Genomic DNA, 14188 nt, shown 5'->3' with positions numbered 1-14188 from the left:
AGACAAATGCGATTACGTCACAGCTGCCAGTCATTAGCATTGGTGAAAAAAAACAACGGTGGAGAGCATTACACAAAATCAGCCGTTCTAATGGGTCTAAAAGTTTTCTAAAAGAACTGTTAGGATTTGTTAGGATTCCTCAGTTTAGTGCAAATCATGAACAGTTTGGTTAGATTTGTGCACTTTTCGCTGTGTGAAATTCACAGTAATCGAAATCAAGTGAAGCCTTCTTTTTTGCGAAAAATATGTAAAAGGGAAATGCTTGTATAAATCATACAATTGATCAACTAATTGATATTCGGAAGTGTTAAGGAACATGTCAGTTGTTTTCGTATTCACGACATCCAGTTATGTCTCTGACATTACCCACCCGCCTTTTTAGTTAATTTTATATGATAAAACATTTTTATATGGTTCTGTTAAGTTTTCGGGATCTTGAACCACATAAAATAAATGTATGAATAGAAAAAAAAAACGTTGAGATAGGGTGTAATCCCAAAAAAGAAAAAACCGCAAAATTGAAGATTTGAAACGTCGTAACCTAAGTTTTTTTTAAACAACCGAAAAGTGTGTCAGAGAGTTGGCAACATCAGAACCCGGCGTTTCATGTATTTCTGAGACAAAACAAGAAAACTGGATAACTTTTGAAAATTCGCGTAAAAAACTGCGGAACTGTGAAAAATCGCATAAAAAAAGCCGCGTGGAACTCAACTTAATTTCCGAGTACTCATCAACAAACTAGTCCAAAAATCGCCAAATCTCGGGCATAATCGATGATCACAAATTACCGATGACGTGTGTACATTTCTAAACGTTTCTAAAACACATTCGGCATTGACAGTACAAAAAAAGAGTGAAAATTCCGAACCGTCGGATGATTTGGACAGACGCTGAGTTCACAGTGACAAATGACGCAATAATCAGCGATACAAAGTTTGCATTGAATGATCCCACAAAGCTCACCAGGATTTAGTGTGTAAGCGACAGCGTGAATTATTTCTCTAAACCATTGTGATTGTTTCCTGCCTCAAAATGAGACTGGTCATTTTCGCTCCAACCATTTTGAGATTTTCAATTTCTGAAAGCTAGAAATGAATCCCGTACAGCATTTCGTTAGTTTCTTTCACTGAAAAATGCAAATCTGAAATTAAATAATCGTCAAAAAAATTCTATATATTGCTTTTTTGTGGCCACTGGAACCACCCAGCTCTAGCTGCGAAAAAGCTACAAACGAAGTCACATAAAAAGAATTGGTTTAGTTTGGCATCAATTGGCACATATACAGGCAGATGCATTGCGAATTGTTTGCTGCAAACAAGAGCGACTGCGTCATACAGCTGCTAGTCGTTTGCATTGGAGAAGAAAACGAAAAGTGGACAACGATGGGGAACATTACACAAAATCAGCCGTTCTGATGGCTAATGCGACATGTTATCTAAAGAACTGAGATAAAGATTGCTTCTATGCAAATCGAAGGTAAAAATCATCAGTTTAGTGTAAATCCAGAATAATTTGATTAGCTTTGTGCCCTTTTCGCTGTACGAAATTCGCACCAAACGAGTGCAAATAATACTAGCATTTAACTGCATCGCATTCGAGAAGAATGTTCCGAACAATATTTAATATCGGAGAGAATTCCACAATTTGGCCCGTCTGAATGCCAGAAATGAATCCCGTACAGCATTTTGATAGTTTTTTTTCACTTAAATTTTAAGATGTATGAAGTATTGCAACATATGAACGATTGTACAACTTGTGGTACGATCATTTAGGCTCAAACTTGCAAATGATTTGAAATGGTGCCCAACTTACTGGAATACAAACGTAATCATCCTCATCAACCAAATAGTTTTTCCCAGGACTCCTAAGACATTAAAGAACTGATTTAGAATTTTTGTTCATTAGTTTTAATATAGGTATTTTTATACGATAAGTGGAATTAAAAACAACTCGTTTTTTTTTTGAGGAACCTGGCCTTATAACTTATGACGAACAGAATGATTTTTTCAGGGTGGGTTTACGAATTCTGATTCATGATAGCTTACTAAGCAATGCAATGATAGCAAAAGGAACTCATATTATGATATGGGTTTTTTCTCTCCTTCTACTCGAGCATGCAGTCAAACTATGACCCAAATCGCACCGTCAGTTATTCTACTCGGGCATCGAAATCCCCAATCGTTTTACTTACCGGCTCGATTATCCACCAGGACCTCGTCAACCCCGGCGCCGACGGGGGACGCGTACCGATCGGTGGTCGTGGAAGTCGCCTCGTTCCCCGTCCACCGGTTGTCCTTGTTGAGCAGCAGCCGCCCGTTGATCGGCGTCTGCTGGAACTGGTGCTGCGTCACCGGATCGCCGTTCAGTTTGAAGAAGCCCAGTACCAGAAAGGACCAGATGCCGAGACCGAAGATGAACTTGAACACCACACGTGTCTTCGGGGACATTCTGTGGGGCATTGCTTTGTTCGGGTTTTGTGTTGCTATTTTTGGGAGTCGTTTTCGATTTCTGCTGTTATGGTTGTCACTCTAATGCAACCGCACTCGACGCTTCTGGGAGTGCCGAAGGAGCGGCCAATTCGGAACTAATTCCAACGACGCGGCTATCTATGATTTCGTTCACTTTACAATCATATTTTTGCTGTGCTGGCTGATATCTGGGTTCTCGGCTTTAGCAGAGAAAACGGTGCAACGACATGAAGGCTAGATTCTGTCGAAGAGAAAGGAGAGAAAAAAAGGAAATAATTAGTTTAGTTTTTCCTGACCACGAAAAGTGTTGGCGACGATATCAAATTATTTGCGAATAGCTCCAGGAGGACTTATTTTAATAAAAGCGGACGAGAGAAGCTTCTCTATCGGGTGAATGCAAAAAGGACTGCAGCAAAAGGGGACTCTAGTGTTCTCGTGTTAGATTTTTCAACTTGTTCTAACTTTAGAAAATATTAGGACGCTTCACACGAGTTGGAATAAGTGAGGCTGAACAAAAATTTGCTGAACAAATAATAAGCCGAATGTACATTCTATCTATTTATTAAAGAATCAATTCTTCACCACAAAATGAGTTATTTGAAATCATCATGACCGTAGAATTCGACTACTTTGTGATATCTCTTGCGATACTTTGACCCTTGTTATGCGAGTCGTTTGAAATGACCCGACCAATCTAATTATTCCATGATGAGAAAGAAAAGGAACCCCAAGTGACAACTGAGTCAATTTTCAAATGTCAAATGGCTGTGTGTATGAATATGAACTCACTTTCCTCGGAGATGGCGGAACCAATTTTCTCACACTTCCAAACGAAAGGATTTGCTGTCCCATAGGCTGCTATTGAATTTTATCCGGAACTGGTTTCCGGTTCCGGAGATATCGTTACAAATCGTTATTCAGCGCGACGATGCAAAAAAACGGATAAATAGCTGGCCAAACGAACTAATTTGAGCTACCGAATCCTAGTTCCCGGTTGCGTAAATACCGGTACTAATGATCAAAAACTCCAAAATGGAATACACTCTCGGACATGGCTCATTCGATTTTCGTAAACTTAGGCTCAAATAAATGTTCTTATAGTCTCGCAGATTGTTATTGAATCTTGTTCCGATCCCACTTTCGGTTCCAGAACAGATGAAAGTGTTTTTAAAATTGCAAACCGTCGTTTAGAGTGACAATACGAAATATGGAAAAAATCATCTAAATTTGACTCAAAACAGCTTCAAATTGTAGTTTATTTCAGTTTTTGGATAAATGAACCGATTGCGGCTATATCGCTCCTGCTCAAAAACTACGAAAACGAAACTCTCTTCACTCTGTGACGCCTAAGCCGATTTTCGCAAACTCAGGCTCAAGCGAAAGGTCTAGTAAGCTGCTACTGAACTTTGTTCGGATCCGATTTCCGGTTCCGGAATAACAGGGTGAAGTGTGTTTTTCATATAACTCATGTTATCATAAATATTACTTAGTGATTCTTTTGAAAACTTTCATTTATATATTTAATAAGAACAAAAACAGTTGATTTGAGCGTACACTAGCATAACCTTTCCAACCAATTAAAAGTTTTGAGCCAAGTTGATTGAAATTCGCCTACATGACGGTATAAATTTTAAACACACTTCACCATGTTGTTCCGGAACCGGAGGTCGCATCCGAGCAAAAGTTAATAGCAGTCTATGAGTCCGTGAAACCCTGCATTCCAGTCTAAATTTCTGAAAATCTACTCAACCGTCTCTGAGAAAATGAAGAGAGTTCCGTTTTGGAGTTTTTGACCACTATTTCCTGTACTTTCAGAACCATAAACGGCAAACCGTCGATCGATTTATTTGACCTACAAATTGAAATAATTTTAAGTAAAGCTCAGAAATTTTTTTTCCTGTTTTTGGATTATCGCTTAAAATGACGGGTTGCAATTTCATACTCATACATATTTCTGGAACCGGAAGTCTGATCCGGACAAATTTCTACACTTACTTATGGGAACATAATATCTTTCATCGGAAAACGTCAACATTAGCCAAAATGAAGTTCGCTTCATATTCTCAGTGATGTCACAATCGATTTTCATAAACTTAAATTCAAGTGAATGTTCTTTTGATTCTATATTAAATGAGTATATGACTTCTGGTTCCGGAATGAGTGTTAAAAATTTCAACCCGTCGCATAAAACGATGATGCAACAAACATAAAAATTGTTATAACAGTTCGGCTGAAAAGTTCGTATCGTTTAATAGAAACACACATTTTTTTTTGCCAAAATTCGTTTTTATTATTCAACATAATTGTCATCAGAGACGATACAGCGATTATAGCGATCTTCCAACTTTTCGATACCATTTTTGTAGTACGATTTGTCCTTTGCCTCAAAATAGGCCTCAATTTCAGCGATTACCTCTTCATTACTTCTAGTTTTTTTACCAGCGAGCATTCTCTTGTGGTCTGAGAACAGGAAAAAGTCACTGGGGGCCAAATCTGGAGAATACGGTGGCTGAGGGAGCAATTCGAAGCCCAATTCGTTCAATTTCAGCATGGTTTTCATCGACTTGTGATACGGTGCATTGTCTTGATGAAACAAAACTTTTTTCTTCTTCAAATGAGGCCGTTTTTTTATGAAATTTCGTCCTTCAAACGCTCTAATAACGCTATATAATAGTAATTGTTGATGGTGTTTCCCTTTTCAAGGTAGTCGATGAAAATTATACCATGCGAATCCCAAAATACAGACGCCATAACCTTACCAGCCGATTGTTGAGTCATTCCACGCTTTGGGTTCGGTTCATCGCGTGCAGTCCACTCAGCTGACTGTCGATTGGACTCCGGAGTGAAGTGATGGAGCCATGTTTCGTCCATTGTTATATATCGACGAAAAAAATCGGTTTTATTTCGATATAACAGCTCCAAACACTGCTCAGAATCATCAATTTGTTGTTGTTTTTGATCGATTGTGAGCTCACGCGGCACCCATTTTGCACAAAGCTTTCTCATATCCAAATATTCGTGAATAATATGTCCAACACGTTCCTTTGATATCTTTAGGGTGTCAGCTATCTCGATCAACTTCACTTTACGGTCATTGAAAATCATTTTGGGGATTTTTTTCACGTTTTCATCGGTAACAGCCTCTTTTGGACGTCCACTGCGTTCATCGTCTTCGGTGCTCATATGATCAGTACGAAATTTTGCAAACCACTTACGAATTGTTGCTTCGCCCGGTGCAGAGTCTGGATAACACTCATCAAGCCATTTTTTGGTATCGGCGGCACTTTTTTCATCAAAAAGTAGTGTTTCATCAACACACGAAATTCCTTTTTTTCCATTTTTTTCACAATAACAAAAGTAGCTTCACTCAAAATGCAATATCTCACAAACTAATAATCAGACAGCTGTCAAATTTATACACGTATCTTTTGAAGGTTGGTACTAACTGAAAATGGTATGGATTTAATTCTAGTGGCGCCCTCTCATAGAAACGATACGAACTTTTCAGCCGATCTGTTAAACTGAGCGCCAAACTGTTTTCATATGTAGCTCACCGACTTCGGCTATGCTGGTACCCAGATTTCGGTCCCGGAAATACTGGATACAATGATCAAAAACTTAAAAATGAAATTCAATTCGTTTTTTCAGAAATGGCTCAATCGATTTGCACAAACTAAGATTCAAATGGATCCCTTTTATCGTTTCCGGGTGATGGAAGTTTTAAATTTTGAACCGTCATTCAAGGCGACGATTCAAAAACGTTTAGAATCATCTGACTTTGACTCCAAACTATTCCAATTTGTAGGCCATGTTAGTTGATGTGGGTAAACAAGCTGATTTCGGCTATACCGCAACCGGATTCCGTTTCCGAAAATACTGGAAAATATGATCAAAAACTGTAAAACGAAGTTAGACAAATTTTCTCAAATGAAAGGTCTCATAGCCTACTGGCCTCCAATTGAAGTTTATCGGGATGCGACTTTCGGTTACGGAAATACAGTACGTCATTCCAATCGACGATGCAAAAAAGTGGAAACATTTTCTAAAATATGTTATTTTGTTGGAAATTTTGGGGTTTTTTGTTTGTACAGATAATCTGTACGTGTTTCAATTTTCTTCACGTTTTGCCTTCGGCTCATCACTGCTTAAAGCAGCTCGAATTGAACTGCCATCTCCAACTAGTAGCTCCAATCGACGATGCAAAAAGTGGAAACATTTTTTAAAGTACGTTATTTTGGAGGTCATGATAGTTTATGACCATGCAGTCTGTTTTCGATTAACCTCGGTTTTCGGTTCCGGAATTGCGAACCAAAATTCTAAAAATGAAGCTGGCATCGATGTTTTCGAGATGGCTGGATTGGTTCAGATTCAAATCTTATACTATCAATTCGGATGAACGAGTTCAATCCGAATCGACATGCCGGCTTAGGTATTACAGAGTAATGATTATTGAAAATCTGTGTGAAAAAAAAGTGACAATTCAAAAGACGGAGGCCCCGAAATCAGTGCTCGCAAACTCCAAAATCGGGTACGGGAATTTTTCTCGCCCGAAGAGGCACCGCACCAAAGAAAACTTCAAAATAGAGCTAAATCGGTTTTTCGGAAATAGCTCTAGAACTTCAAGAACTTAGTTTCAAGGAATGGTATTTTGATCCAACAGGTTTTTGGAACTATTGCAATTCGTTGGTCTTGTAAATGAGTGGTCGTACATTTTCTCTTCGTTTAGACTTATAACCAGCTACCGGTTCCAGAAACACCCCTGGTGAAATGGACCTTGCATTATTGTAGAGTTGATATTCACAAACTTAGTTTCAAACGAAGCGTTGGTTCTATTGATTGCTCTTGGATCTCGTTAGGATACAATTTTTTGGTACCGGTACCGTACGGTACAAGATATTATTCGATTACTTTACAGACTTTTGAAATTGCTACACTCGTCTTGCCTTTCTCATAAAAACTAGTTATGCTATCAGTGTGAAAACCGACTTTTTAACCGAGGGCCAGAGGGTTGAGTTTCATATAACATTCGACTCAGCTCGTCGAGTACACAAATGGCTGTGTGTGTTTGTAACAAACTTGAAAGATATTACGTAAAACTCCTAAATTTCATTCGGATCCAAGTTCCGGTTCTGGAATTACAGGATGAAGAGTGCTAAAAATTTTATACCGCCACTTAAAGCGACGAAGCAAAAAACGTAAAAAATAGCACCGGGAGTGGGAGTGGTCTTACACTACTAAATGGAACTCACTCAATTTTCCCAGCGATGGTTTGACCGATTTTCACAAACTTAGGTTCAAACGATAGGTCTTATGGTCCCCTACTAAATACCTGAATTTCATCTGGACTCGACATCCGATTCCGGAACCATTGGGTGAAGGTTTTTTAAAATTTTTTATCGTTACCGACGAGGCAAAAGAGAGAATTTTTTTGGCGTAGGACTACGTCTTTCTTTACTATACTCACCTGGGCCGCTTTTCAAATTTACTCCAGATCTTATTTCTGTTTTTTTCCCTGTTTGAGTATTTTTTTCAATCTTTTACAAAACGAATGGAAGAAGGTGTAAGATTATTGTCAATATCATTACGTTATTTAATTACGTAAATGTTGTTCAAATTGCGAGAAAATAGATTCAAACACTAAACACAAAAATCGAACGATTCTTTAAATAGGCCACGTTTGCTACCTTTAGTCTATGATAATCCAAGCACGGATACACAGATGCGCAGAGCGTCATCTACGTCAATACAGTGGAATCTCACACAGCATTTTCAACTGAGAGTTTTGCTTCAAACAGAAGAATACATCATCATCCAGCTGCTAGTCGATTGCATTGGAGCAAAATATACCGAATAACAGTGGAGAAATTTGCACAAGTCAGCTCTTCTAAGCAATGTTGCTCGAAGATCAAAAATACAACGAATGTCAATGATCATCGCTCGCTTCCCTTCGCCTTTGTTCGATAATCGTTCTGGTATTCGGAGTTGTCCGTATATTCGGGTGCGAACGAAGCAGACGCTGCTTCGTTACTCGCACGAATATCTATTCCTTGCAGTTGTTATTCGCATTGGACATATCCATGAATGACTTACGGCGAATATGGAACGAATATTCATACAGCGATCATCGCCAAACCTAATTCGCGATGATCGTTCGTGCTGTCTTTGAAACAAGCAAATTAAGATGTTTCCCCCGCACTATTACCATAGTCTTATGTCTTATGAACTTATTAGATGAAGAATGCTTCGCGAAGAATGGAAACCAACGATCATCGCAGTGACGGTATTCCAACCAATTCGAAGAATAAAATAAATGAACGAATGACAAACGAATGTATAAAACGAACATGCACGATGTATACCAGCAGCGAAGAATGTATTAGTATATTCGGGTTCTCTACGATTAGTGCTTATTCCTTTTGCACCCTTCTCTCTTTCGTGCAGTGAATAGTTCAACGTTGTTCGAGACTGGCATATTCGAAGGCATTATAATCACAGCAAGGATGCGTGAATGAATTAGTTACACGAAGAATATTTGCAACATTGCTTCTAAGGGCTTTAAATTTTTACAAAAGAGCTATAAGAACTATTCAACTGATAAAATTTGCGAATCGGATATGAAAATCATCATTTGTATCGTGAACTTCGTACCCAGCGAGTGCAAATACCATCAACATTTAGCTGCTTTGCGCTACAGAAAACTGCACCGAACAGTGTTCAATATCGAAAAAAAATCAGCAGATCTTTCCTTCTGAAAGCCAGAAATGAATTTCGTGTAGTATTAAGATAGTTTCTTTAGTTGAAATATGCAAATTCTAATGCCGTTTTTCATTGAAAAGCACTGGTGGCGCTCTGATTTTGCACTTTCGAGCAGAAATGTAATATTCTGAGGCTGTTTCATTGCCATATCTGCTCGAAAGTGCAAAACCAGAGCAATCCACGCCACCAGCGTTTTTCAATGAGAAACGTCATAAAATTATTTCATCAAAATTCAGTATGTTGCTATTTTAGCAGTCGTTATTTGAATTAAAAGTTGCAAACGAAAACACGTAAATAGAGAGCCCTTCACAAAATTGCTTCAGTATTGAATCAATTCGCACTGTGAGCAGTTCTGCTGCCGGACGGATGAGACGGCGCTAGTAGGGAACGGACGATTGGAGTTTGCTTTGTTCATTGCTCGCACCGTTGGATTCGTTTAGTGCAGTGTTCGCAGTGCGACTTTCACTTCATGGCGATAACATCATCATTCATTCAGCTGCTGGTCGTTTGCATTCGAGTAAAATTCGCCGAAAAAGTGAACGAAAACGGAAAACATCGATTAGTCGGACCATCTAAGAGGAAATATGCTTTAATTGAAATATGTATGCAAATCAGGAATAAAATGATTGGTTTAGAGCAAAGCCACCACAACTTCATCAATTTAGTGAACTCCGCATCAAACAAGTGCAAATAACTTCAACATTCAGCTACTTTGCGGTCGAGAAAAATACACCGAACTGCAAACATTCCACAATTCAGCACTTCTAATGGTCAGAAATGAATCTCAAGTAGCATTACGACAGTTTCTTTCGCTAAAAATTGCAAATCTAAAAAAATAAACAATTCTGTAAAGCTATGTTTATTCAAAATCCGGAATAATAAAATCATCTGTATCTCGGTAACAAATTGACGTACAAATAAGATTAATACATATTTTCGCGGTACGGATCAGAGTCATTTCGCCGCGCGGTACGGATCAGAGTCATTAACGCCCGTTTTGTTGATCTACAATTGTACTTCTTGAATAAAGATTGATTCTTGTACTCTTGAATAAAGATTGATTCATGAACCTAAGAACAAAGTTCCCAAGGAAACTTGTTGATTATTAACCACTAACCATCAACGCAAATGCACAGGTGTATCTATCAAGCAAATGTATGTGATATTTTTCGTTTACTAAGTGAAAAAATATCTAATGCGGCTAATGCGGCACATCGATTTGATTCGTGTACTGTCCGACCTCGCTACCGCTCGTTCAGACCTAACTGAAGCAAAGAAAAATCTAACTTTGAGTAGACCGGGCAAACGAGGCGGTTACAGGTTTGTATGCAAGAGGCCGTCGCTTCCGACGGCAGGTCGGTGGCCACCTCAGGCGGCGTTTCCTCGGCGGTTTTATGCCTCCGAGCTATCGAGCCAGGCGAAATGACCCTTTCAGCAAAACGACTTTCGGCGAAATGGCATTCGGCGAAACGACTTTCGGCGAAATGGCTTTCGGCGAAATGACCCGCTCCCATCGCGGTACCATTGGATGACTTCCCGGCTGTAGTGACAACTAGCCAAATCTTGCCAAAACTTCACGGGACCTTTAAGGGCTTTAATGAGAGGTAGTATGCGGTTTTTGAGGCATTCTTTCTCGTACGGCTTCGAGTTCATCGTCTTATCCGTCACGAACACGTTGGTCTTTGCTCCGCAGCTACATATCCCTTACCAAGTCATCAGTTTTTTGGCAAATTTTTCCAACTTCAACTTCGCAGAAACATGTCCTCATGCCGTCGTGATGTGGAATTTTTGGCCAAGAAGCTGTCCGAAATCCATTTTGACGTAGGTTTCATCGTCGATGAGCAGCCATTCTTGGTACTTCGTCAAAATCTGCTGCTAAAATTTCCGCGCTCGAGTTTTAGTGACGAAACCTTGCATCAACTCGATAAGAACGATATCTTGCTCGCAAACGAATTCCTCGAACGAACCACAGCAAGTGGGAGCCTAGGTAAACAAACCGCTGTAAAAGAACTGTCGTTTGTCCTAACGGTTACAAAAGTAGCAGTCCTTTATAGGGGTAGATGGGGTAAAATGCACCCCCTAAGGAAATGTAGCTATATCTTTACTATAGAGAATTACACGGAAGAGTTCCATGCATGACTATCTTCCGTAATCATTATTTCTCTAAATTACATACAAATACTCACTGAATGCATTGAAAAATACATGAAATACCTTATTTTCCAAAACACCTAAAATTGTCTATTGAAATATTTGCGGGGTATGAAGCCCGACCGTGGAAAACATGAAAAATATACATTTTTAATTACGCGAAGTGACATAATTTTTCGGAATCTATTCATCAACCCGTTCCAAAAATACCAATATTGTATTTTCCATGGAATATAGATGAGCCGGAAATCATTTTCATTGTATGCAAAAATCTCTTCTTACCAAAATTTTACGTTGTTTAGAATTTGATTGGTGAAACAAGATTACGTTACTTGGGATTTGGTTCGTAAAAAGAGGTAACGTAAAAAAAGTTTTCGTAAACGAAGGTTTGGGTGTGATCCGATTCGATTTCCTCATATTCAATAATTTGATTTTGCAAAATCGAATTTCCATCAGAATAAATATCATCACATACAACGTCCTACTTCAGTATGGGTGCCATCTGAATGGTTGTCATGCGCTTGAACTCGGTGCGCTACGTTAGCGCTGTAGAGAAGCGCACACAAGCAAGTGGCAGTCAAAGAAATGATAATTTTAGGTTCTTTTCAGACTTCAAAGCATTTTACAACAAACTAGTGAGTTTAGTTTTAATTGGGCTCAAAATTCTTACATCGATTTATCATATTTTAGACAGTCTTTGTAGCCAAACGTCACAGATTTTCATTATATCGATGAAAGAATGAGTATCGGAAATCGACTGATTCTTCCTGCAGAAGTTATTTTGGTTTCGTCTTGTCGTAGGGAAATGAGTGACGTTGGTATTGATACTCTGTTTCGGAGTAATGAGAGACAAAAATGCGTCGTCTTTCTTCGTTTGTTTTGGAAGCGATCATTTACGAATGAGACAGTAAAAGGAAACGAATATGAGGCTGTTAGATTGAATTCTTTCATTGAAAAGCCGTGACAATTTTAAGCACTGCTAACCAGAAATTTCGAAAGCCAAACTCGACCAACCAGCCCCGGTCTCCCCTATTTCAGATTATTCGTTTTAATTTTTGGAAAAGCGCAATAAAATAGTTTCTCCTTATCGTAGTCTGCAGTAGAAAGAAACAAAATACTTAAAATTGCTTTGTTTTCATAGCAGTACTATAACGAACGATTAAAATTCAATGAAAGTCTACTTCAGACTCCATTTCCTCAAACATTAATAAAAACTGATCAAATCAAGCGAATTCCAGCAAACCTACGCTCACAAAGTAACTGCATTTCAGCAGCGAAGAAATGCAGCCACCGAGGCAATGATTGTGCTGTGTTCCGAACCACTTTCCGCTGCAGTGCTTTGGCCGCACCGATGGCGTCTCCGTCGAAGCCAGTTAGTTACGAACCTAGCGAACGTTTCGAGCCGACACACAAACGCTTTCCGTCATTCCGTCGTCCGGTATAGCTTCGAACTCGATCTGGCGATGGCGGTGGCGGTGAGGTCTCATTACGGCTTCTGAACTATGCAGTTACTGTACAGCAAAGTGCGCGTTTTGTCTTTGCCGTGTGATAATACTGCAAGGTTGTTTTTCAAGTTCGTCGCTAACTTCCGCCGCGTGCGCCCCCGGCAGGCCGGGGCCCCCGTGACGGAAAAGAAGTGCAATTGTTTTATCTCTCCCTCCCCCTTCTCTTGCGCTGCTTAAATCCAGGCGTAATCAGCTGCCGTGGTGCTCTCGAGCCGCAGGCCAATTACTTATCATCGTTGTTCCGATGATGTAATCTTTTGTTTGAGAATCGTTCATTCCGCGATTCTGAATGAATTATTATCCAATTGGCGCACGACGAAGGCCGGGAGAAGAGGATGAGGAGCTTATCTAATGGAAGATATCGGAAAACGTGACAGTTTTGCACCTGGTCTGGTCCGCCATGGTGAGGGCATTCTCCGGACGACCTGCGTCAATGTCAATGTGAATCGAATCTACGTGATGCCATGCCATGTGGGACAATGCAAATTTGGTCTAAGGTTTCAAATTAAAATTTCTACGTGCACCGCCGGTAAACCGTGCCGTTTTTTTTTGTTTTGAGGCCGTACCGACCGCCGCCTGTCAGGAAGTTCCATCGGCGATGCATCAACAAAATAAAGATTAGCTACCCGGCACTGTGGCATTGCACTGTGTCAGGGTGCCGCAGCGCACTTGACTCGGATGTTGGATCGCGTTTCGCCATTGACGGAATTTATGGTTCCGCTGGAGGGAGCTTGCATCCATTTATGGTTCAGTTTGCTAGTTTGAATTCTGCTCAGCGATGATTTTAGTTTTACGTTCAATTCGTTCTTCCAAGTTGGACATTACTCCTGGTGCCCGCCAGTCAATCAATCAGTTGCAATTTTTATTTTACTACGAAGTCATAGGAAATTTACGAGGTTCGATTGTTTTAATCTACATCAACTGCCATAAAGCATTCATTTTAATACGAACGAAAAGCGCTTCTTATCGAAAAACTCGCGATAAAGCTGCGTTCGAATCCGATTGTTTCCTTCTTAGATTCCAATTTATCACATCCTCTGTCTTATCAAGGTTCGGTTTGACTAATTATGGTCTAATCTCACGCCGGGCACCAGCAAATGAAACAAACAATTGCGTATGAAATACGCAGGTTCACCGAAAAAAAGTTGCTCAATCTTTTCAATTTATCAAAAGCTGTTTTTACAATTTTTTATCCTATTCATTTTTTGGTCTGCTTATTCCTGTCCTTGTCCAGTGATCATTAAAATTTTTATCGTCAATTAAAACAATCTTTTTCAACAATAATTTATTCTCAAATGAATGTTAAGC

General features: G+C 39.5%; 1 protein-coding gene across 5 annotated transcripts in view; it reads right to left on the bottom strand.

Annotated features, from left to right (window-relative positions):
* Window positions 1-14188, bottom strand: part of LOC131432983 (uncharacterized) — a 701653-nt gene that overhangs the window by 65787 nt on the left and 621678 nt on the right. For all 5 annotated transcript variants that reach the window (XM_058599679.1, XM_058599682.1, XM_058599680.1 and 2 more), the window contains one exon: window positions 2192-2709. In XM_058599679.1, the coding sequence (XP_058455662.1) occupies window positions 2192-2459 (268 nt within the window). In that variant the 5' untranslated portion in view covers window positions 2460-2709. The remainder of the gene's footprint in view (window positions 1-2191; window positions 2710-14188) is intronic.

This window comes from Malaya genurostris, chromosome 2 (assembly GCF_030247185.1).
Source record: "Malaya genurostris strain Urasoe2022 chromosome 2, Malgen_1.1, whole genome shotgun sequence".
Classification (NCBI taxonomy): Eukaryota; Metazoa; Arthropoda; class Insecta; order Diptera; family Culicidae; genus Malaya; species Malaya genurostris.
Note: the sequence above shows the minus strand (reverse complement) of the source record. Positions and strands in the feature narration are given on the sequence as shown.